Source organism: Artemia sp. Qi Xiang Cuo, chromosome 1, assembly GCF_049724085.1.
Source record: "Artemia sp. Qi Xiang Cuo chromosome 1, ASM4972408v1, whole genome shotgun sequence".
Lineage (NCBI taxonomy): Eukaryota > Metazoa > Arthropoda > Branchiopoda > Anostraca > Artemiidae > Artemia > Artemia sp. Qi Xiang Cuo.
The window spans coordinates 88,969,670-88,992,405 of record NC_142794.1 but is presented as its reverse complement, the minus strand read 5'-3'; the positions used below and the strand labels follow the sequence as shown (position 1 = coordinate 88,992,405).

Below are 22,736 nucleotides of genomic sequence, written 5' to 3'. Positions count from 1 at the left end.
AAAACATATTCATATATCATCATTTAAATTCATAATAAGAAAGAAAAAATATTTAAAATGAGAATGATGCTATAGAGGGCAGCAACTGCATACCATGTTTTTTCTGTGGGGCCACACTCACCAACCAACAAACAATGACAAGTTAAATCACATCTCCAAAATAACCAAAATTAAGTCTGGTTCTTATGTTTGTTTGTTTGTTTACTATAGGGTGGATACTTGGTGGAGAGGAAGATATCCAGACCAGATGTTGGCAGGGTACAAGATAGATCCAAAACATTTTTCTGCATCCAAGTTACCAGCACCATTAGTCAATTTTGTTGCCAAGTTTACATTGGGAAGAAAGGTATTTGTTTTCATTCTTTATCTCTATAAGTTGAGCCTTTTCAATATTAGTTTGATTTAAGGTTTAATATTATATTATCAGTTAATCGGTTATATTTGTATCTTATCAATTATAGTATTAATTAATTCAGCATTATTAATTTAAAATTATGCAAGATGATAACTTTTTGTAGTTGAACTGTCATTTCAATTTATATTCAATGCATAACTATAATGATGAAAAAATATTGTTGTTGCTTGAACAAGATCTATATTAATGGCTAGTTTAGTGTGACTTTCAAATGCTTTTACTTAGGAGGGAGAATCGGATGCTTGCTTAGTACTTTATATATATATATATATATATATATATATATATATATATATATATATATATATATATATATATATATATATTACTTAAATAAAAAAATTTGAAGAAAAATGGTACTTGTTAATTAAACAAAATGCACCAAAGAAGTAAACTTATGTTAATCCTAATGCAATATAACCTTTAGCTTATATAATAATATAATTTGGGCTGTATATTTGCACATTAGGGGGGGAGTATTTAGACAGCACCCCTAACATAACCTAATTCCCACCCCCTAACGTGCAAATATATAGCCTAAATTGTACAGGTCCAGTCCATTCTCTCACTTGTCACTTCTCTGTGCAGTTATGAAACTGGTTTTCTGAGATCTAACCTAAGTGTAGTTCTTGAGTGGTTTTTTTTAATTAACAAGTCCTTTGTTTTTCTTGCTTCTATAATGCCTAACTTAGAAAGTTATTTTCTACTCATGATATCCTGTTTTATTAACACAATTTAACTGCTGTGTGGAAGGTAGGTTTTATTTGAAAGGAAATATACTAAGATTTTAATCTATCTTTATCTTAAAAAAAAACAATTTATATCCTAAGGAGGTCATAAATGAAGCTGTTCTTTTTTCCTTTATTTTTTTTTCATGTTGCCAATGCTATGTTATTTTTTTTATATCATGCATGTTTTTGTGCATTTTACGAAATTTTCATTGATGTTTAGTGTATTCATAGGTTCCTTGGGAAAATCTAAGCTTCTGGAGAATACAGATTTTCTTTTTTCAGCAAATTCTGCTATCAGTCCAATTTATAATTGAATTGAAACTATGCTTTGCAGCAAAATAAGCTTTGCTGCAATCAGTACAATTAAGGGACAACCATACTTGAAGCAACCTTCCTATCTCTCCCATAGTAAGCGTTTTGAGTTTGTCTGACATTAATAGTTGAGGCAGTTAGGCGGTCTCAGTCTTTTCTAATAGAATAGAATCAGGTGAACATTTTGATTTAGCAAAATGCTAAAGCTGACACCTATTTTTCCTGAAATCCCAAAAAAACTCAAAAACCTATTTTGGGTTTGCCTGCAAGATCGCTGCAGTCAATATTGTCATAATTGGTACTTAAAAATGCAGCAAAAAATATTCTATTGAAGCAGTTGCAGCATATTTTTATAAAAAACACTTGCTGACTGCAGTCCATTTGAATACTTTACATACCAACGTTTCAAATTGCTTATCACCCAACAAAGAGCCAAATTATGCTGAGGGGGTTAACGCTTCCTTTTGTTCAAAAGCGGTCAGTTGGACTTTGATTTAGTGAAGCTTTAGCTCTTGAAATGATTTATTTGGTGTGTATAATTTGAAAGCGTTAGCTTGAGAGTTGGACATTCAACAAATTGTTTGAATAAGTTGGATGTTTGCGAATAAGTGCGAATAAGTTGAAATTTTATTTTGAAGCGTTATTGCCAGAAATAGTTGATGGAAGGTTGCCAAGAAGCATGGAAATTCGGGAACCGTTTTTGCCAGTGTAAAAATACAAATTTAGTTGATTTTTCAAATATAGGCATAATATAGACGGGATATACTGGTTTTAATCAAAACGAGGAGAATTCCTAAGTCATCTATGCCTTAGGGCACAAATTCAGATAAGCTGATAAACTTAAGGCAGACAGGATTAGAAGACATGCGTAGGATCATAGATGTATACATTTAGCAATTCATTTGTCGTTTTCCAAAGCCATTTTATTCCATAATTAATCACCTAATTTCATCGCCTAACCATTCAATCACCTAACTCAATTGCCTACCTATTACACTCCGTGAAAGTATATCATAAAATGTAACTAATATTGAAAGTGTAAGGAACCCCTGGAAGTCGCCCTCTTCGAGTTTGTTTACTCAAGTCTGTGTGAAATCTGATACCTTTGTGTTTGAGCCTTTTTGCCGACCAGGAAAAGGGCTCGAATCGGCCAAAACGGCTTTGGACTGGCGTCCCCCCTTAATGTAATAACATAGTTTGTATATTTTATTAGATCCAGCTTGATTATCCCATTTTACAATTCTCTGCATTAAGCCTTTTGCTAATTATGGACGCCTGCTTTTTGCAGTGGTCTACAACCAAATCAGAAATCTTCCAGATGTTGTATTTCTTACCTGTAGGAGTTATTGTTTACTGCTTATCTAGGCTGTCTATGCAAATGGCAGTTTTCTATTAATTTCTCAAGTAATCTCCAACAAGCTATTGCAAGAAGTACTACCATATCCCCAAGCATCACACAGAGACCTACAATGCCTTTATTGCAATTCCAAAAGATTCTCTTTTTTTTATTCATATTTTAAGCAGAAAAGGAAGTAGTCAATTCGTCCTCTGATTCCAGTTCTAATTTCCAGAACTTTCAACTATGTTGAACAAAAGGGCTATCTGAAAATTTTGATTGGGTGTGTTTTAAATTAATAATGTTTTTAAATTAATTAAATTAAATACTAACAGCTAAGTAATGCTATGATTGATGGGCTTTTTTCTTGTTTTGATAGTTTTTGTTGTGTCAGTATTTGGCTTTACCCAAATAAATGCTCCTATATCAATTTGGTCCTTAAATTAGCTGCATGAATTCTATCAAATGCAGCAGGATGGAGACTTTTTTTATTGCTTTTTATTCTTTGACTGCTTTCTATTCATATAGGGGCATATGTTCATTTAAAAATAAGTTGATATTGTCTCAGGGCATGGTATGCACAAGGAGGGCAGTGGGAAAAGTGGTGAGTTGGGGTGATTGTATTGAACCTATGGTACTAAATAATTTCTGTGACCACACTGGCTAATTATGATAAAACGTAAAATCACAAAGAAAGGAAGACAACAAGGACAATTAACAGCCAGTGAAAAAATTGAAAAATTTATGCAAATATTTTGGTCAAGACCCCTGCTTGACCGTCCTCAGTGCTTAAACAGATGACGTCTTAAACATTATGCAAAATCTCTATTAAAAAAGAAATTGTGGTCATTCCTTACAACATTTTGGTATCATTAATGGCTAGTTAGCTTAAATTAGCATAACTTAGATGAAAGTGCAAATTGTTCTGAGTTAAACTTGAGGAGCACCAGTCAACTAAAGCAAAAGAAAAATTACCTTCTTTGTAATCAACTTTGATGATGATGATACTTGATGAATCTGAATCTCAAGAACACTTAAGTAATAATTTATTTCAACCCTCTGTACAAGCATGAAATACACTTAGAGGATTACAAGTATACAGAAATTAAATAAAATGAAAGCACTTAAGAAAAATAAGTCTACATTACTTTCACAACAATTACGGAACCTGTCCACAAGCTCGTTCATTTTTGAAGAGATACAAAAAATGCTATCTACATGGGATGTACTGGCTACGAGTTCAAAGCGGCAACTGCAGTCCCTGCAGACGGTATTTGAACAAATGGAAGAATAGATAGAATCTCCTTCAATTCAGATATTATGGAAAAAATGTCTGCCCTTTTTTTTTTTTTTTTTTTTTTTTTTTTTTTTTTTTTTTTTTTACAAGCAATCATCATTTGCTATTTTCTAAGCTTTTCTTTCAACTCTGAGGAAGCAAGAGTTTTAGCAGTTTTAACATTCGAGCCAAATAGGTGTTCTAAATACTTCAGAGAAAACGATGTGGGAATAGTTGCTGGGCCAACATAAACAGCTACGGGTGGTTGCTGAAATGAACCATAGACGACAAACTCAGTTTTAGAGAAGGCGACTTGGAGGCCACTTATAATAGTAGAAGAATGTTGTCTGCATAACAGAGGTGGCTGGCATCAATATGGGGCTCAATCAGGAATGGAGGATTATTTTTAATAACAGCTTGAATATCAGTATTGAAAAGAGCTGGACTGTGCACAGGGTCTTGTTTCAGACCTTTCTGAACAGCGATGGAGTTGTTAAGCACCCGTATAGACGTGATGCCGATACCAATTTCTATAGAGACCGCAGAGGAAAGGGTTTATTCAACTTCTCAACACTATTCCACTTGTTGCATGAAAACATGCGATAATGAGCATCACAGTGAATCGCAAATGAAACTAATGCACAACGAAATTTGTGGTTTGAAGACAGGTGACAGCAATATTGAGAACAAATCGTGAACGAAAATGGTATACAATGAAACATGCAATTAGAGGACAAGCAACATCAAGAATCACAACTAGTCACAAATGAAAATTATACAGAACAAAACCTGCGGTTATAAGTCTTGCAACAACAAACACCACAGCAAACCATTGACAAAAATGATGTGCAACGAAATTTGCTGTTGTAAGACAAGCGACAACGCTTTTGAATTTGTTGGCGTCTGCGTCGAGCTCTCTACATCTGTCTTTAATCACGGTATGTTGTATGCAGCATTTCCTGTGTTAAACGACAAAATGACATGAAAATTCAGCCACCACCTGAAAATGAAACATCAAACGTTTAATGTCATGTGGAAGGAAGTAATGAATGTTTCCCATAAAACTTCCATTATTGAGTATCAAGAGCGATTGCAGCGTTGGTTACCTCAATAGCACAATAGTTTTATAACTCCAAAACCCTGGAAAGAATGTACCACTGTTTTTAATGGGAATTTCGCATGATGTCATGATATCATGTGCACTAGGGACATGAGTACCATGGGCTGAACAGAGCTTTATATGCCTTTTTTATCATTCTATTTCCTTTCGCTGTTCCTTATTAGGTTGCACCTACTGCTGCAACTATGATTGGTATGTACAAGCCTGCCATGTTCTAGCACCTGGGATAAAGCAATGCTGGTATAAGTTATGATTTTGATATAAGCCTAAGTTATGCTTCCTCTGGTATAAATTATGATTCTCTGAAACATAAACAGGAATGAGGAACTAAATTCGTGCCAGAATTTCTTAGTTTGGGATTATTGTTTTTTTCACCCTGTGACTTAAAGCTAAAGAATAATGCGATTATTATGCTAATGCGTATTTAGATATTTCAGAGGGTATTTGCAATGGAACACACCTGGTTGTTACTGAATCATGTAACAACGTAATTAAAGCAAAGATAATTATTGGGGAATAAGTGGACAAGAAGTTCACATTCCTAATTACTGGGAGGGAGATTTGGAAAAGAATTTAGTGTTCCTCAAACGCTCGGCTCCAGTAAAGGTCAACTTGGGTGTAAAGTACAGCAACATCAACTTCCACTTCAATCAGCAGTTTCTTCTCATACATAAATCACAAGGAAAAACTTTCGATTTTGTCGACATTGAACTCCTTACATTTATTTTTATCCACGGTATGTTGTATGTAGCATTTTTCGCGATAAACGACCAAAAAGCTTGAAAAGTTGGGCTACTACTTGAAAATAATCGTCTGACATAAAATATTTTATCGAAGGAAGCATTGAACGATCCCCACAAAACTTCTATCAAGCATTAATAGTGATAAAACGACGGTTATCTCGACAATAGGATAATTTTATAACTCCAAAACCATATAGAAAGTAAATAACTTTCTGTGAAAGAAATATATTTGGAAATATGAGGAGGGTAAACCAATTTCAGGGTAGGATTGAAAGGGTTTACGTATTCTTCCCTCCAAAGTGGTAGAGGTTGATTTTTTTTTTTTTTTACCTTGCTGATAGAAAACGAAGTTGTTATTCAAATTTACCTTCAATAATAAGTATCTCTTTTCAAATTTTTTGAAATGTAATGTGTAAAAGAAGTTGGAGTAGATGTTGACATGTCATTGCTGTTGTCCTCTAAACATACTCATCAAAGCTCTAGTCGAGGGGAATGATCCACGCCAATATATTGAATAATATCTCTTCGTTGTAAGTTTGAATGTGACTCGTTTCACTAAAAGGATTTTTTTTTTTTTTTTTTTTTTTTTTTTTTTTTTTTTTTGCTGGCAAAATTGAATTCTCGAGAGTTTTGATCCCCAAGGTGTTTGATTCATCAGCTTGCAGGATGCAAATTCTTACTAGCAATGAAAAAAGTTCAAGACTTAACACAGGATATTGATCTGTGCACAAATAGAACCTGAGCACAAGTTTGAGACTACAGAGCAGGGTTAATATGCAATTGAACAATCAGGGTCAGATAATAAGGTATAATCATTACGCTTTTTTTAAACCATATGCGGGCGTGGCTTTCAAAAAGCTAACGCACAAGTATTTGTCCAATAAGAGAGTTATACTTACTCCCGCCGTTTACCCATGCCATTTAACCAAACACTTGGAAAATTATAGGTTTCACCATTCACCTGGAAGTCCTGGGGACTTGTTGGTCATGTAACAATCTTATGACATGGTATTCCACCTCTAGACTACAAGCGGCCAAGCCTATTAGGCCTAGGTTTCACATGTTTGCCTGTGAGTCCAAGCAAATTCAGTCCCAGATTCTGCATTCAGGTCCAGTGGGCATTGTCTGTCACACCAAATTCAATCCAATCTTTCATCCCTTAGTTCTGTGACTATCTAAATTAGTTCTGCCCAGGAATGACGTATGGACGGATGATAGACTTATCTATCAACAAATGAAATGACATCATTTTTATACAATCCTAAAAAGGGCTCATGCCAGATTTGCCCCTTGCTCACTCAGTCTGTTTGTCTTGGCTTTTTCTAAAATTAGCCATGGTTTGATGTCTGCAACTACTTGATGTTAACTAAAAAAGTATGTGATTTTTTTTATAAAATCAACTATATAACTAAGCATGAGAGCTTCTATTTTGAATTCCACAGAAAAGTTTTGTCTAATATCAAGAGTTTTGCCTAGTAACTTTGACCATCCACGATCCATAGTTCTAGTTTATTAAAAGAGGGTTTATTCAAATGGACATTCAAAGATCTAGTTCGCTTTGTGAGTAACAAAAGAGATCATGTATAAGGAAATTGCCATTTTCTAGTATTTTGGTCCACTAAGGTTTAATTTTAGTGCAAACAAGAGACAATTTTTTTGAGCAAAAATTCTTAGAACTTTTGAAAGTGCATTTATTGAGATTACTATTCTCAGATGCAAAACTGACATGCAGTATACCGTTCGCTACTAATTGAAAATGAAGTTAATAAAATCATCTGATTATTATAGACTACCCGAAAAGTTTGTCGTTTATAAAGTTGATCATATTTTCATATTTTTTTTAGGGTGTTGGTCAATAGATCCTATTACTGTAAGAGGGGGGAGGTGGATTCTTAATCCCCCCAAAAAGTATTTAGGTTCATACTCTTAAACTTTCTTTGGTATGAGCTTCAGAAAAATTGAATAAATATGTGAGGGGTTTCAGTTCTAATTAAAGTGCTACGGTGGTGAAAGCTTTCTCACTGCAAAAACAAACGTTATTTTTGTCAGTTATACTGTATTCCTTTTTTTCTTTCTTTTTTAAGAATGTAAACAGTGCACAAAATTTTAAAATGAATAGAAATGTTATTGTACTTTGGGGAAACTGCCCCCTTCTATACTTAACATTTTAAACTAAAGTTTGACTTTTGTTCCCACTCCTTTTAAGAACTGCTCAAGCACAAATGTATTCATAAATGCCTTGAGTATTGCATTATAAAACGTTTAAGTGAAGGTTGGATGGATGGTGAGGGGGCTATCCCTCTTATGTTCAAAATGATTTCTATTTGTTTTTCTGTGGTAAAGTGGTTTTTTACTTTTATTTGAATTTTTTTTAATTTAATGTTGAGAATGTACAACATTTTGTGGTACACTATGCTTTGTGAGGGGGAACAGTAATAATGTATCAGCTCATATTCAAGTCAAAGAGAAGAGGAAATTACACCTTAAATACTGTTTTGTTTTTACAGTTGTCCAAGAAAGCTCGTGCTATTGGAATTGGTGTCCAAAAACCAGAAGAAATAATTGAGTCGGGAAAAACAGATCTGGATCAGCTGCATTTCCTTTTAGGAGAAAAATGTTTTTTCTTTGGCAGTCAACCAACTTTGGTAAGTTTTGGTTCTATTGTAAGTCACTGAAAAGGGACACGTGGTATTGTTTGTTGTAAACATCCTTCAACGCTTTCAATGCTTCACAAGGCTTCAATCCTTCAACGATGTTTCAGAACGCTTTGCTGAGTTATTGAAGGACTGATATTTTATAGCTGTAACAAAAGAATTCAACAAGTTATATCGCAACTGTAAGCAGTGTGTAAATTAAGATTTAGGCTAACCATTGATAATAATCTAGAGCGGGCACATCTTTAGTTTGAGAAGATCATTTCACCTTTTATTCCATGCCACAAGCAGAGGTGTTTCTTTTGGGCGGGGGGCAGATGTGAACACTTGCCTCGGGTGCAGAAATTTCAGGGGTGCAAAAGCTCTAATCAATAATCTAATGGTTATAATCATTTTGTAATTTTTGAAATGGTATTTTTATTAAAATAAACTAGAGGACACAGTTCGTAAAATTTTGTTAGTACATCAAAATTTGGCCTGAAAATTTTTGGGAGACAGCAGGGGATGGGGTGGCTAATCAAGATTTTGGCCTGGGCACAAGAGACGCCAGAACTGCCACTGGCCACAAGCAATGTTTTTGATGTCCTCTTTATGTTGGTGAAGTCAGGTCATTGATATCTTCTGCTCAATTAAATATGCCCATATTATCCTTTATCTATTCGGGTAAAGAAAAATGTTCTCGTTGTAATTCCATGGATATAATTAATTCCGAAATTACTAGCCAGACTTAGATCTTCCGTAAAAGAATGTTGGCTAATATAGCTTTTGTAATGTTGTCTTTTGAACATTGAAGAGATCAATTGTTTTGATTACTTTTTTCTATTGGCGACCATTTTATCCAGCAGCTCCATGTATTCTTCTTCACTAAAAACCATTTGAGCGCTGTGTGTTAAAATTATCTCCAGTTACTCTGTAGGGAGGATATGTGGAGTAATTTTGGTTTTCTCTTAATGTCCAATAAAGGCATAAGGAGAGACGACTACGCTTGTTGTTTTTCAATTCCAAAATTTTAACAAAGCAAGAGACGCTTCATGTTTTCCCCCTGTTATTAGAGAGATTTCTGAATTCAGCTTATGCTTTATCTTATATAGTAAAAAGTAAACCATGGGCTGCCTATGTAACCCAAGTGAATTCATAGATTGATTATGTTTCTTTCTTTTTTTTTGGGGGGGGGATAAGGAGACTGAAGTTATTTATAGTTTTACGTTTTAAGACGAGTTAATTGTGTGTCCCTTTGTTGTTTCTAAGGTTGAATAATGTTCATCTTTTAATCATAAAATTTGTGACTGGTCAATGAGACTTAAAATTTAAGGCATATGTTTTTGAAAAACAGGAAAGATTGAATCTTGGAACAAGCAAATTTTTAACTTGGTAGTTCATTTTTGTGACGTTAAATTAAAGAAAAAACATGTGCCATTCATAAATCTGTTTTATCGACAGTTTATGATGTGCATTGAAGGCTAGATTAAGAAAAAAAGTTGAGAATATGTCAACTAAACGGCAACTAGGTAGGCAGGACTCAAATGAGGGTATTGCAACAGAAAAAAGGGCAATTTTGTCCCAGATCTGCGCAGACAAATTGTCACTGTCGTAATTTCGTTAAAATTCTGGGGGGGGGGCAAAGTTGGACCCAATTTTCCCAAATCAATTGAAAAGGACAGTGGCAACTGAAAAATGATCCATATATGACCATAAAGGCAAAGATAAACAAAAAAAACTGACTTGTTTCTCTGGATGCTTTAATTATGCAGGCTTATCTTACTTTTGACAAGATTGTTTGCAGAAATATCAGCTAGGGAGCAAATTTGGGTCTGGAGAGGGCAGTTGCCCCCTGCCCCATAGCAAATTACGCCCCTGATATTAGTTGACACTTATCCCATTCCATTTTTTTTATTATTATTATTAGTGATATATTTAATTAACTTTAATAAAAAAAATTAATTCCAAAAATCAATATGATTCACCCAAAACCAAACAGTTGACGTGGGGTGAAACAGGTAAAAAAAATTACATGCATATAACGTCATTTAAATTCACTATAATAAGAAAGAAAAAAAAAGAGGAAAGAAAAAAATAAATAAAGAATAATAATAATGCTACAGGGACAGCAACTACATACCATATTCATGCTGTAAGGTTGCACTCACAAACCAACAAGCAATTACAACTTAATTTAATTAAATCAAATCAAGTCACCTCCAAAACAAACAAAACTAGAATTCATACTTGCTTAGTAATTTTTCTTTCAATTTTCCTTTAAAACCAGTAAAATTTTCTAGTTTCTTCATATCATTATCCAAGTTATTCCATAAATTTATACCATTTATAACAAAAGAAAACGTGGACCTGGCAGACACTAGGTGGAGTATAATAATCATTTTTACCCCTAGTATTTTGGTTATGTATATTCCCATCGGCTGTAAAACCAACCATTAAAACACTCCGGCAGCTGCTTCATTTTGTACCTATGCATAAACACTAATATATAAAAATGATGAAGACCCGCCGCTGGCAATATCCTAGGATTCCTTTAAATTTCTTAAACTGGTTCTCTTTCTGATTTTCCTGACAATACTCTAATAGAATTGTTTTGGATAATTTACAAAGGATTAACAATTGAAGAAAATGTACCCATGTATACAGAAGAACAATACAAAATATAGGGATGGATTAACAGAAAATAGAGAAGCCTAAGTATACTAGTTGGAAACATATTTAAGTTTACGAATCATCCCCAAATTACGCAATAGAATCTGGGATAAAGTTTCAATATGGGATTGGAAACTGAGAGTCTCATCTTTAATAATGCCAAGATACTTTACTGCCTTTTGACGAGCAATCATACTATCTTCATATTCTATAAGTTGTATCCATGGATAATAATTCTATGTCCTCGAAAATATGAGAAAATTACTCTTAGAGGGGTTTGCCTTTAGCTGATTCACTCTCAGCCATCTTGAAACCTCATTTAGCGATTCTCGTACACTCTCTAGGAGCAATTTCTCTGACTTTGCGATCACCACTAAAGAAGTATAGGCACTGTAGCCGCGCTATCCTTTTTGACGATCTCACTCATTCTTTTTCCAGTTTACTTACAGACTGTGGAAGATCATTCACAAAAATTAAATATAATAAGGGTGCAAGTACCGAATCCTGTGGAACTCCACACTCAATAAAATTTTCATCAGAACCCAAATTACCAATTTGAACATATTGTTTTCTACAAGACAAAAAAGAATGTAAAAACGAAAGAGCTGGACCCCTAATCCCATAAATTTCACACTTCATTAACAGAATATCATGACTGACTGTATCAAAAGCCTTTACAAAATCTAAAAATACAGTTACAACTTTATATCCATTATCTAACGCCATATTAATAATGCTAGTCAAATATATGTTTGCTTGCTCAGTAGTGCGATCTTGACGGAATCTAAATTGTGTAAGAGTAAATATTCTCTGGTCTTCCAGGTACTGATAAATTCTGACCGAAAAGCATTTTTCTAGTATCCTAGACATAATGGGTAAAATTGAAATTGGTCTATAACTTTCAACATCACCAGTATTCCCTCCTTTATGTATTGGTATCACTTTCACTGATTTAAAACAACTCGGAAACACTGCCTCTTTTAGACACTGATTAACTAGTGAAACAAAAGTTTGAGCAATCACTTCCAAAATGTTTTCATTACTCTAATTGAAACAATATCAACAATAACAACAAATTGAAACAATAACAACAATTGAAACAATATACTCTAATTGAAACAAATGTTTCCCAAATTGAAACAATATCAGAGCCAGAAGCGGTACCTTTGATACCATAAACAATGTTTCAAACTTCAGATTCTTGAACTGGGAGTAGATTTAAAGAGATTTCCATCTCCTTATGAAGGTAATTTTGAAAATCCTGGTCTGCTTATAATCGACTCTTTCACTATCCCTCCAACTGTCGAAAAATGGTTAGCAAATTCTTCACAAATTTTCTCTGGATTTGTGAGACTGGTTCCATCTTTACGGAATATTTCTTGAGGGATTCCTCCAGATGATTGTCCAAAGTGCTTCTTATCACATTCCATGTTTTTGACGGACCTCCAGATGCTTTTTCAAATTATATTTTATAATAATCTTGTCTAGCCCTTCGCAGGAGCCTCTTTAGGGTATTACGATAACTCTTGTAAATTCGCTCATTTATATCGCAGGGATGATGTACCTTTTTCTCATACAAATTATTCTTCTTATTTATCGATCCCAATAAACTCGGAGTAATCCAAGGCTTTATTTAATGATATCTTGGGTATGAAACAATGACCCAACAAAATACCTGAAATCTTATCTTGAGGTTTTTCTTTAACTTATGTTCATTTCTTTTTTTATTTAATTTCTGTCCTTTTTTTTCTTAGTGCAATACAAACATTATTACTTGTTTCTATGGAGACATATTTAAGAGTGGATTCGTTGTCGATTTATTTGTTGTTTACAGTTGTATCTGAAAATTTAGGTTGCAAATGAATAAGCAGAATTAATTATCCCCTGACTATCTAGTATTAGTATATCAACGTTCTGTCTCCGTTTCACACCTGGTAGTGTTGGAATCCAGGGGTCTTCCAAAATGCACACCAGTAGTGGGAAGTGAGTGACCCCGTGATAGCAATTTACCCTTACTAGCTTGTAAATTTTTCTTTGGAGAAAGATTATTAGGGGCTGTTTTGTTTTTAAGTAATATGCTATTTTTTTCAGAATCCTCTAAGTTTTGGGAAATATTACTAGTCGGTTTAATTGAACCATTATTGTAGATATAGGGGTTGCATAAGCTTCTAAGCAATATTTTTTGTTCGTATCAAGTTTTCATGTTCACTTTCTATTTCTATCAAGATAGCTTTTTTTAATCAGTTTGGTTAAGGGGTGGCAAGTATGTGAGGTCAGAAAATGTGTTATTTGTGAAAGTATTTTTCGGCGAATAATTTTTCTCTTAAGGCCAAGTTATAATCAAGAATTTAGCAGGGAAGAACCTGACAAGTCAAAAGACTTGTTGCAAACATGTACCAGAATTTGAAAATTTTCCTATAATAAAAATATCTTTAATTTGGTTTTAAATAAAATACACTTGCTTGAAATATTTGTAACCATTAGCAGTTTTTTTTTTCTTTGTCTTAGCTGTCTCTTGTGTCCAGATTATCAGGAAATATAAGCTACATATGAACTCTTTTCATTGGTCAGTATTTATCATACCTCTTCACCTACCTTTTATTGCCCAACTCATTATTAATATTTGCAATCTAATATTTTTATCAAAATCTTAATGTAAGGAAAACACACAATTCATTGGAAACGATTGAATAATATAAAGTGAAAGCAGGCAAAATTAGTCTGAGTTGTACCATAATTTATTGTTTGTTTCCAAACGGACCTTAGTATCTGATGTCTAAAAAATGTATCTTTATGTTGATTTCGGCCAACAAACTGACTAAAAACGGCTTGGTAACAAGTTTCTGGTTTCAAGAGAAAATTAATAATTCGTTACTATTTGTCTCCGGGACTCGTCTGGAAATTGAATGTCTGTTGCTAAGGTCTGTAAAGTCCTTTTTTTATGTGGGAACAATTTCAGACTAGTTCGATCGATTTTCCTTTGTCTGTTTTCCCCTTAACTTTTTGGTGTGTCTGCGTCGAATAAGCTTATTGCATTTGACTTCTGTAATTTTTGGTATTCAATAGGCAATTCGAATTACTGAATTGTGTCAAAAATAAACACTTATTGAAATCTAATGTAATTACTTAAATTTCAAAACTAAATAAGTTGTCATTTCTTCTTTTGCAAACATAATTTTTGGTTAATTCAAGGTTTTACTATAATTTAGAAAGTTTCTTTTTTTTACAGTGAATTCATTTTTGATGTTGAAACCGTAGTCAATAGACTACAATAATTACGCTTAAGGGCTGGGCACACGTAGCTGATTTCAGGAACTGATTTCCAAATCAGCGCCGATTTTGAAAGAAATCGGCGTCGATTTGAGCTTGAAAAATTTTCTAGTTTTTGGTGCCGATTTACAAAATCAGCGCTGATTTTCATCATGATCATCACAAAAAAAAATAGGGATACAAAAAAATAGTCAGCCAGAGATGTTTGTGGTGAAAGACCTCAATACTGAGCTGAGATGAATAAAGCAACTATTAATAAAGTCCAGTTGACTATTGGCGTCCATGATTTTTTTTTGTTTTGAAAATTTTGCGCAATAAAATTTTCTTTCAACAAATTTTTCTTACCGCTATCGTTTGCCCACTGATGCTGAAATCGGTTCCCGAAATCAGCTACGTGTGCCTAGCCCTTTACTCAGTAAGCTATCGTATGCAATTGCAATAACCTATGATGAACACGAAATATCTTTAATAGCTTACTTGTATCTGGGAAAAGCCACAGTATTGTTAGATGGTTTTAAGAATTGGAGACAATGTTCGTATCAATCAAAATGCCTATTGCTATTGAAAATGGTTTTAAGTTGAAAGGCAGAAATATTTTAAGGAATTCGAAGTGCTGGTAGGAGTTTGGGGCGAAGTTGGATTTAAGACTTTCAACATTATTTGCTTTTTTGAATCCCATTACTAAGGAAAAAATTGTTTTGATATCGACAACTTGTTTCTCTCCATTCTCAAAAAATAATAGAGAGAATAAATATAGCTGTTAGGTCGAATGCAATAAGGTTTAGACGTGTATGTGCCTGGAGGCTTGATCGTTAACGTCAGTTATAGCCTTTAAAGCAATAAGAACGAGTTAATATTGATTACAATTCAGTATCAGTTTGACATAAGACAGTGGAAACGTAAATATTTATATGTATATATATAAAGATAACGTCTCTTTCTCTTCTCTTCCTTTCTCACTTTCTTTATCTCTCTTTCTAATTCAAATATTAGCTCTCTCTCTTTTGGTAGACTTTAGGTTTCGGGAAGCCCGGGGATCTGAAGATCCCTGGTTAATGTTTTTACGCAACTTTTCATTTCTGCATATTCCAGTTTTCCCAGAAAAATTGGAGGACACATTCTGCCAAATGCTTTTCTTATGTCAACTAGAACCACTGCAGGTAGACCAGAATTCAGAGCTTTGTTTATCCAGGCTCAACAGCGTTAGTGCATCTTGGGTAGACAGCCCTGGTCTGAATCAAAACTGTCTATTATTAAGAAATCTTCTCCTCTGCAGAAGCTAGAGGAGTTACAACTGCAATGGTTTTTCAAAAATCAAAATTTCGTTCAGATACTTTTTCCTTCTTATTGCGAAAAGTCAATACAAGAAAACTTATCTACTAAACCAATAGAATTCGAATCATTAGGGAACCATTTAGTTATTTGGGGTTTTAAGAGAGGGGACTGAGAGCCAAAAATAACAAACAAATAATCTTTCCTGTAGCCTTGAATAAACACATATATTAATCAACCCCTTGGTTAGAAGAATGTTTCTGCATTAAATTCTGTTTTCACTGTATGTTTGTTCAAATAAATGTGTGTTCTATTAAAAAGGAACCGTTTTGTTATCTTTAAAAAAAAAAATCATAAAAATAGGCCGTCAAGAATAAGTATAACCAGATTTGCTTATCAAATTTTTGTCTTAATTTAGGTTTTATGGATAAAATATATTTTTATATAAAATATAAAAACGGAAATAGATCGCAAATTAGCCAGATCAACTTAAAAACCTTCTTTGTACAGTCGAACTATTATAGCTTTCTTTTGCAGTTCTAGGAGTTCTGAACAACAAAAATAATCTTTTTGGTGCTAAATATAATTAATAATTGTTCCTAACCCTTTTACTAGCTTTGAATAAAATTGAAAGTACAATATTTGTTTTTCAAAAATGTCTTTTTATAGGTTGATGTCGTTGTTTTTTCAAATATTGCTCAATTTGTTGTTGTAGACAAGGATGTGGCACATCCATTTCGTGATTATATTCATCAAAACTGCCAGAATTTGCTGAAACATTTTGAAAGAATTAAGGAGAGGTAAGTCTGCTGAATGAACTCGAAACTTTCATTTCTTTTAAAATATCCCACTTATGTACTCTTTTTATTTTGACTTCTTGAGTATGTGCAATTCAATTCGCTAATTCGACTCTCTTTAAATAAATTGCTTTGTCGAGAGTCAACCTCGGTACACCAATTTTCTTTAGGGCTATTGTCATCATTTGATTGGAACAGGTCTTTTCTTTTTCTTCTTTTTTTTTTTTTTTTTTTTTTTTTTTTTTTTTTTTTTTTTTTTTTTTGCTGAGGATGGCCCTTGTACATAGGGTCGAAATATTTATTTGAATTACCTTCACTGTCTTACCAAAAGAATTCCCTATTGTTCTTTGTGTTTTTGTTGTTTGAGGTCCTATAATAAAAACCCTCGACTGCAGAGATAATGAAAACAGTGTTAATGAGCATTGATGATGCTTGCCAAATTTGTAAGACTGCAAGCAGTTGAAGATCTTAGTATAGAAACGGTTTTCATATCCAGGGAGAAAGTCCCTGGAGAACGTCGAATATTCATATTAATATATCACTGATTATTGATAGAACAGCAAAGTGTTAAAACTTTGAAACATGAAGAATACTGAAAAAAAGGCACTGTACACTACAGAAACAAAAGAAAGAAGAGAAAATCATCCTAAACATTATTCATTTGTACTAGTAGAAAGAAGATGTTTTTGTAATTGTATCGAAATGATGGAACTGAAACAGAATCTTTTATTTCCAGCGGAATACAGTTCCATAATTTCATTCCAACGCATTTTATAGAAAAGGCTGCTCTTTGCGTGTGACAAATATCAGAGATAAGAGACAAATCTGCAGACTTTTGACGATAAATGAAAAAGGACAAGGTGTGTTAGTCCTGGGGTTGCTAGACTATTCAAGTACTTATACATGAAAACAGCAGTTTGGAGCTGGCAAATTTGTTTTACTGTTAGTAACTGAGATTTAAGAAAAACTTCTTTAGTATTAAGTTTATTAAAATAAATTGACTTTACAGCTCTATTTTGTAAGATTTGAATTGTCTTTAACTTATAACAGAAAGAATTATCCCAAACGTAACAACTATATTGAGTATAAGGATAAACAAGAGTAAAATAAAGGGTTCGCAAAACGTTTTGCGGAAGGAAATTTTTCAGTCTATACAGCTCCTCTTTCAATTTTTATAGATATTCGATTATAGATTATAGATATAGAATTTACATGTTCTTTCCACGACAAAAATTCATCAATGATTACACCTAAATATTTAAATTTTGATACCTTATCTATCAAATATCCATCAGCTGTTAAGGATAGTTCAGTGTTTACCTTTTTAATAGTAGAAAAAATGTAGGTTTGTTTATATTAATCAATAAACGGTTACTCCTCGTATATTTCATTTGATAATGCAACGCACTCTCCATGGTCTTAAAAGGGGTTTCGACACCTAAATCTCGGAATAATAAAACTGTATCTAAATAAAACTAAATAATAAAAATGAAATTGTCAAACAATCTTTAATCAAATTTCCTATATCTGCGGTATAAATGAGATAAAGGAGTGGCGCTAAAAATCGTCCCCTGTGGAATTTCGCAAGTTATTAGGTGCGCTCGTGTTCTTTTTGGTCCAACTATAACCACATGTGACCTATCCGATAGATATGACTCAATCCAACTAACAATCCACAGTGGAAATTTTTTTTTTTTTTTTTACTTTGTTACTTCAGGATTATGGTTTATTGCATCAAATACTTTCGAAAGGTCAATAAATAAATCTGAGATATAAAAACACTTATCCAGAAAATCGTTCTCTTTACAAATAAAAGGGGTAATCGCATGATCCTTCGAATGCCTTTCGAAATCCATATTGGCTAGGTAGTATTATTTCCACATTCTAGTCCTGTTTCGTTTTTAAGAGGAATAACAGAAGTCTTATGCTTGAAATGAACCATTCCCCTCTTGTTTCTATTAGTTAGGCGTTGTATTTTTATTAATTAAAAAGTAATAACTGCTTAAAAACCTCCAATTTTGCTAACAGTTCCATCTAGTTTACTTAAGTTGTCAGCATAATCTTAAGTGTAGAAAAGTTTTAGCTCCCCATTTATTTTTATGCTTCCCCATAGTCTTTGTCATGTTCCATAGGAATCCCTCAAAATGATACATTAATAGGGATAGAACGGAGTCCTCTTATCTCTTCATTCTTTAAAAAAAATTCACATTTTTTTTTAAAGGAAAGTAAGGAGCAACATTAAAGCTTTTATGAAATGTTACTTGAAGTATTTTATCTATATTTGAGGGGGGTACCCCTTCCCCGACATGCACTCTACGCTGAAGTCTTTCAATTCTTTAAAGTACTTCTCATTTAAATTCAATAGGCCTTGTGTTTTAGCAGTCTTTCTTAAAGAATGTTGACAAAACGTCAACCTTTAGCGTAAAGAGCATCAAGGAATGGGCAGTCCTCCTCAAATACGGAATAATTTCTGTTCGTTTTAATTTTCAATGTTGCTCCTTTCAGTTAAAAAAAAAAAAAAATTCCCCTTTTTTAATTTCTAATCATTTTCAAAGCGTCCCGGGAAATTTCCATCCGTTGAAAATTTCCTCTGTAATACGGAATCCGTATTTGGGGCAAAAATGTTTTATTTTGATGTCCATGGTACTTTTAAGATCCTGTTTAGTGCCTTTCAATTCTTAGTGTTTTTTGGTTATAGAATAATAAAATAATATTTGGTAATAATCAAAAAGGTTTGTTCCTAATATCTATTTTGGTAGTCTGGGTGAGTGTAATATCTCAAAATATCTCCCTATTTCACCATTAATTTCCCATATAAACCCACCCACCCCCCCTTATCTGTTTTTTTCCCATCTACATCGCTACTTAACTGAGAACAGATTCCAGTCCCAGATAGGCTCATGGTGCTAAGATTTAAGATTAAGCAGATTTGGGGACCAAATCTTTAGATCCCCCCTAAGTTATGGAGCTTTCAGGATAAAATCTAATGAAACCCCTTTCTACACTCTTTGGCCCTCTGTCATGTAAAGTAGTTAAGAAACAACAGTTTCAAACTGATCCGGGACAAAAATGTCTTTGGTCATTGCTGGGGATCTTGTCTCACCCCCTCCTACAGCGAAAGATTCGGTCATTTTGACCCAAATTATGATGACTGATTGTTCCAATCCAATCGCACACCCAGTACAAAACAACGTTTCTCTTTTTATTCCTCTATAAAACCTTAGCGTAAACAATTATTTATGACCATTGACTCATGGGCAGTGGGACCTATGTTATCACAAGGGGCATATTTATTCGACCTTTGCCCTTTTTTGTTAAACAAAATGCCTATCAGAATTTTTGACTCAAAATTGCGACTAGCCAATCAATTCTCAGTCGAATGAGCCCATCCTAAGTTTCTACACCCGCCTTTCTAGTGTGAAGTGGCCGGGGCCAAATAGTACATTCAAGGCATATTCCTTGTTCATTAGTCAGTGCTAGATACATGGATCCTTCTGATACATGGATCATCGCACTCGTATTTTTTAAGCTTATGTCCTAAGCTTCTATTTTAGCTTGTGAGTTAATAACGTTTCTATGAATGCAATCTTGTTTGGAAACCTGATAAGCAAATTTAGGTCATTTAAAAGCAACTTCATCAACTTGCTATCAAGTAGATATTATTTTGCTTTGGAATGTTATATATATTATATATATATATATATATATATATATATATATATATATATATATATATATGATGACAGGTTAGATTGGGCTAGGTTAGGTTAAATTAGGTTTTTAACCCATTTCTGATACTATAACCAAATTTACCATAACCTAACTTAACTTTTATTATCATAGCTTGCGTAAGACAAAAAAAAACTGACTCGCAAAGCGAATCGAATCCAAGAAGAAAAAAAAATTTCGGACATTCATTCACTGGTGAATGTCGACATTAACCAAACTTCGGACATTCACGGTAACTAAACCTATATTCGTTTATATAATAAACCTATATTCGTGATTCATTTGTATACATACACATTTGTATACTGTATCGTGGTTGTCTATTTTATCGAGACATAACTTATAGGTACTATCCCGATTGGGAGGAGATGTGCAAAACTTTAGATATGAACACCCACCTTCCAAAACCAGCCCCAGAAGAGAAGAAAGAGGAGGGATCAGAGCCTTCTGAGGCAGAAACTACAGCTAAAGAGAAGGAATTGACTGAAGAGCCAGAACCTGTTACTGAAAAGGAGTCCAAAGACCAAGAAACAGAAAAAGATAATAAGGATATGGAAAAGGTTGACGAAGGGAAGGAAAAAGAATAGACATTTTTGGAGTGAAGATAGCCGTTTGAAACAATTTGATTTGAAATCTACTTGTTGTTAAATAGATTTGCAATTTTGGTGTATATGCCTATGTCAGTGCTTTTTGTTCTCTTAATTTATTTCTTGGCGATCTCGTATTTGGGTAAAAACATAAGTGATTATTTTTAAAAAAAAAAATTTCTCGAATCATTTTAAATATTTTCTTTTACCTCATCTGTGTGAACCTTGGTTTTTAGTTTTTCTCAAACTAAAAATGCGTGACTTTTTTCTTTTATTGAAGACAAAAAGATTTATTCTTTGTGGACCATTAATTATTCTATCTATGCTTTTCAATGTTTTTTCTACTTTTATACTATCGTTTTGTATTTTCCCAAATTTATTCAGTAATTCCTTACTCATTTTATTTGTTATGTTCACCTTCTATGTGATTTTGTCTTTGGCTAATGCTTGAGCAGCTAATTGTTGAAAATTTCTCAACGGAGTTCAGTTGCTCTTCTGTCCTTCAAAAAATAATTGCTTAAAAGCAGTCTTTTTTGGCATCTAAACCCCGATTATGAGATTCGTGTTATTCAAGGCACCTGTCCCATGTGTCCCTAGACTTTATCCAATGATATAAGCATTAAAGTTAGGTTTTACAGTCTGCTTTTTTGTAAAGGATAAAGGTTATATTTCAATCTTCGCATGTTTAATATAATAATGAGGCAAAGGATGAAGCGAACAAGTGGCCTTAGTTCTGTTTTGATAAAATAAGTTCTTTGTCCCTAGCTGCGCTATAGTTTGAATTCAGCTATGGTTAGAAATTTTGTTTAAGGAATCTCAGCCATACTGTAAAGTTCCTTATTAGAGTACACAAAAATCTCATTGACGTTGTCATGTCAATAATGTCATTGACATTGACATTATTCAATCCTGTGATGAAAATTTTCTTCCATATAGAATTTTGCCATTATTTTCAAAAAAGACTGTTCTTAAATAGAAAATTTAAATGCCACTATTTTTCAAAAGGACTAAAGTTATCTCGCGTTTGAATATTTAAATTGACATGGGTTTTATGCTTGATTTTATTTGTTTACTTTTTTTAGGTTAGCTGTAATCTCTTTTTACCTTGATCCTCAGAGGAGGTGTACTCATAAGCTTGCCAGGTTTTGCACAACTAAACTTTCTCAAATTATCTGTGAGCAAATTATATGTGTGAGCATGGTTGTTTTCTCTCATTTTTGCTTTAGTACATCCGCTTTGTTTTGTTACGAGTAGTTGTGAGCTGGTTTTCTAGCTGTTTCTGAATGTGAACTAGTAGTTATAAAAATCACTTCCTCGGTGATCTTTATATTTGGTGATTTCAATTTAGGATTCATAGGTAAGCTGGTTTAAATGTTCGCTTTTCTGTGTGGAGTGTATAAACATATCGGTACAAGAGATACTTTATTATAAATTCCATGTGTGATAAATGGATTGGCTCGGCTCAGAAAGAGGGGAAGAGCGTAATGTGACCAATTTCTTGTGCTCTTATTTTATTCCATGCGGATTTTGCCTAATTTCTCTGTTTGTATAGTCTGTGAATCAATAAAAATGATAGCCCATCATCATCGTTTCTCTCAGGCTTTTATCAAGAGTTGATATAGATAAACAAGTAGACTTAGAGGTGGCACGATTGGTTGATTTTAGCATTACAAAGATCTTAAGGTCCTAGTTGTCTAGTTGAGGCTCTTTTTTTCCTTTTTTTTCTTTTTTTTTTCTTCTTATTTATACCTTCCATACTAAGGTATATGAAACTATATATAAGTACGATCATGTATCTCCGAATTCTGAGAGAATTAAGATCTGGGCATGTTGAAACGTTAGGGC

General features: G+C 33.4%; 1 protein-coding gene across 1 annotated transcript in view; it reads left to right on the top strand.

Annotated features, from left to right (window-relative positions):
* The window catches only part of fax (failed axon connections), a 30,261-nt gene extending 7,786 nt beyond the window's left edge, over positions 1–22,475 (top strand). The window contains exons 3-6 of the mRNA XM_089087681.1: positions 211–346; positions 8,441–8,578; positions 16,448–16,578; positions 20,651–22,475. Of these exons, the coding sequence (XP_088943807.1) occupies positions 211–346; positions 8,441–8,578; positions 16,448–16,578; positions 20,651–20,891 (646 nt within the window). The 3' untranslated portion in view covers positions 20,892–22,475. The remainder of the gene's footprint in view (positions 1–210; positions 347–8,440; positions 8,579–16,447; positions 16,579–20,650) is intronic.
* Positions 22,476–22,736: the final 261 nt, after the last annotated feature.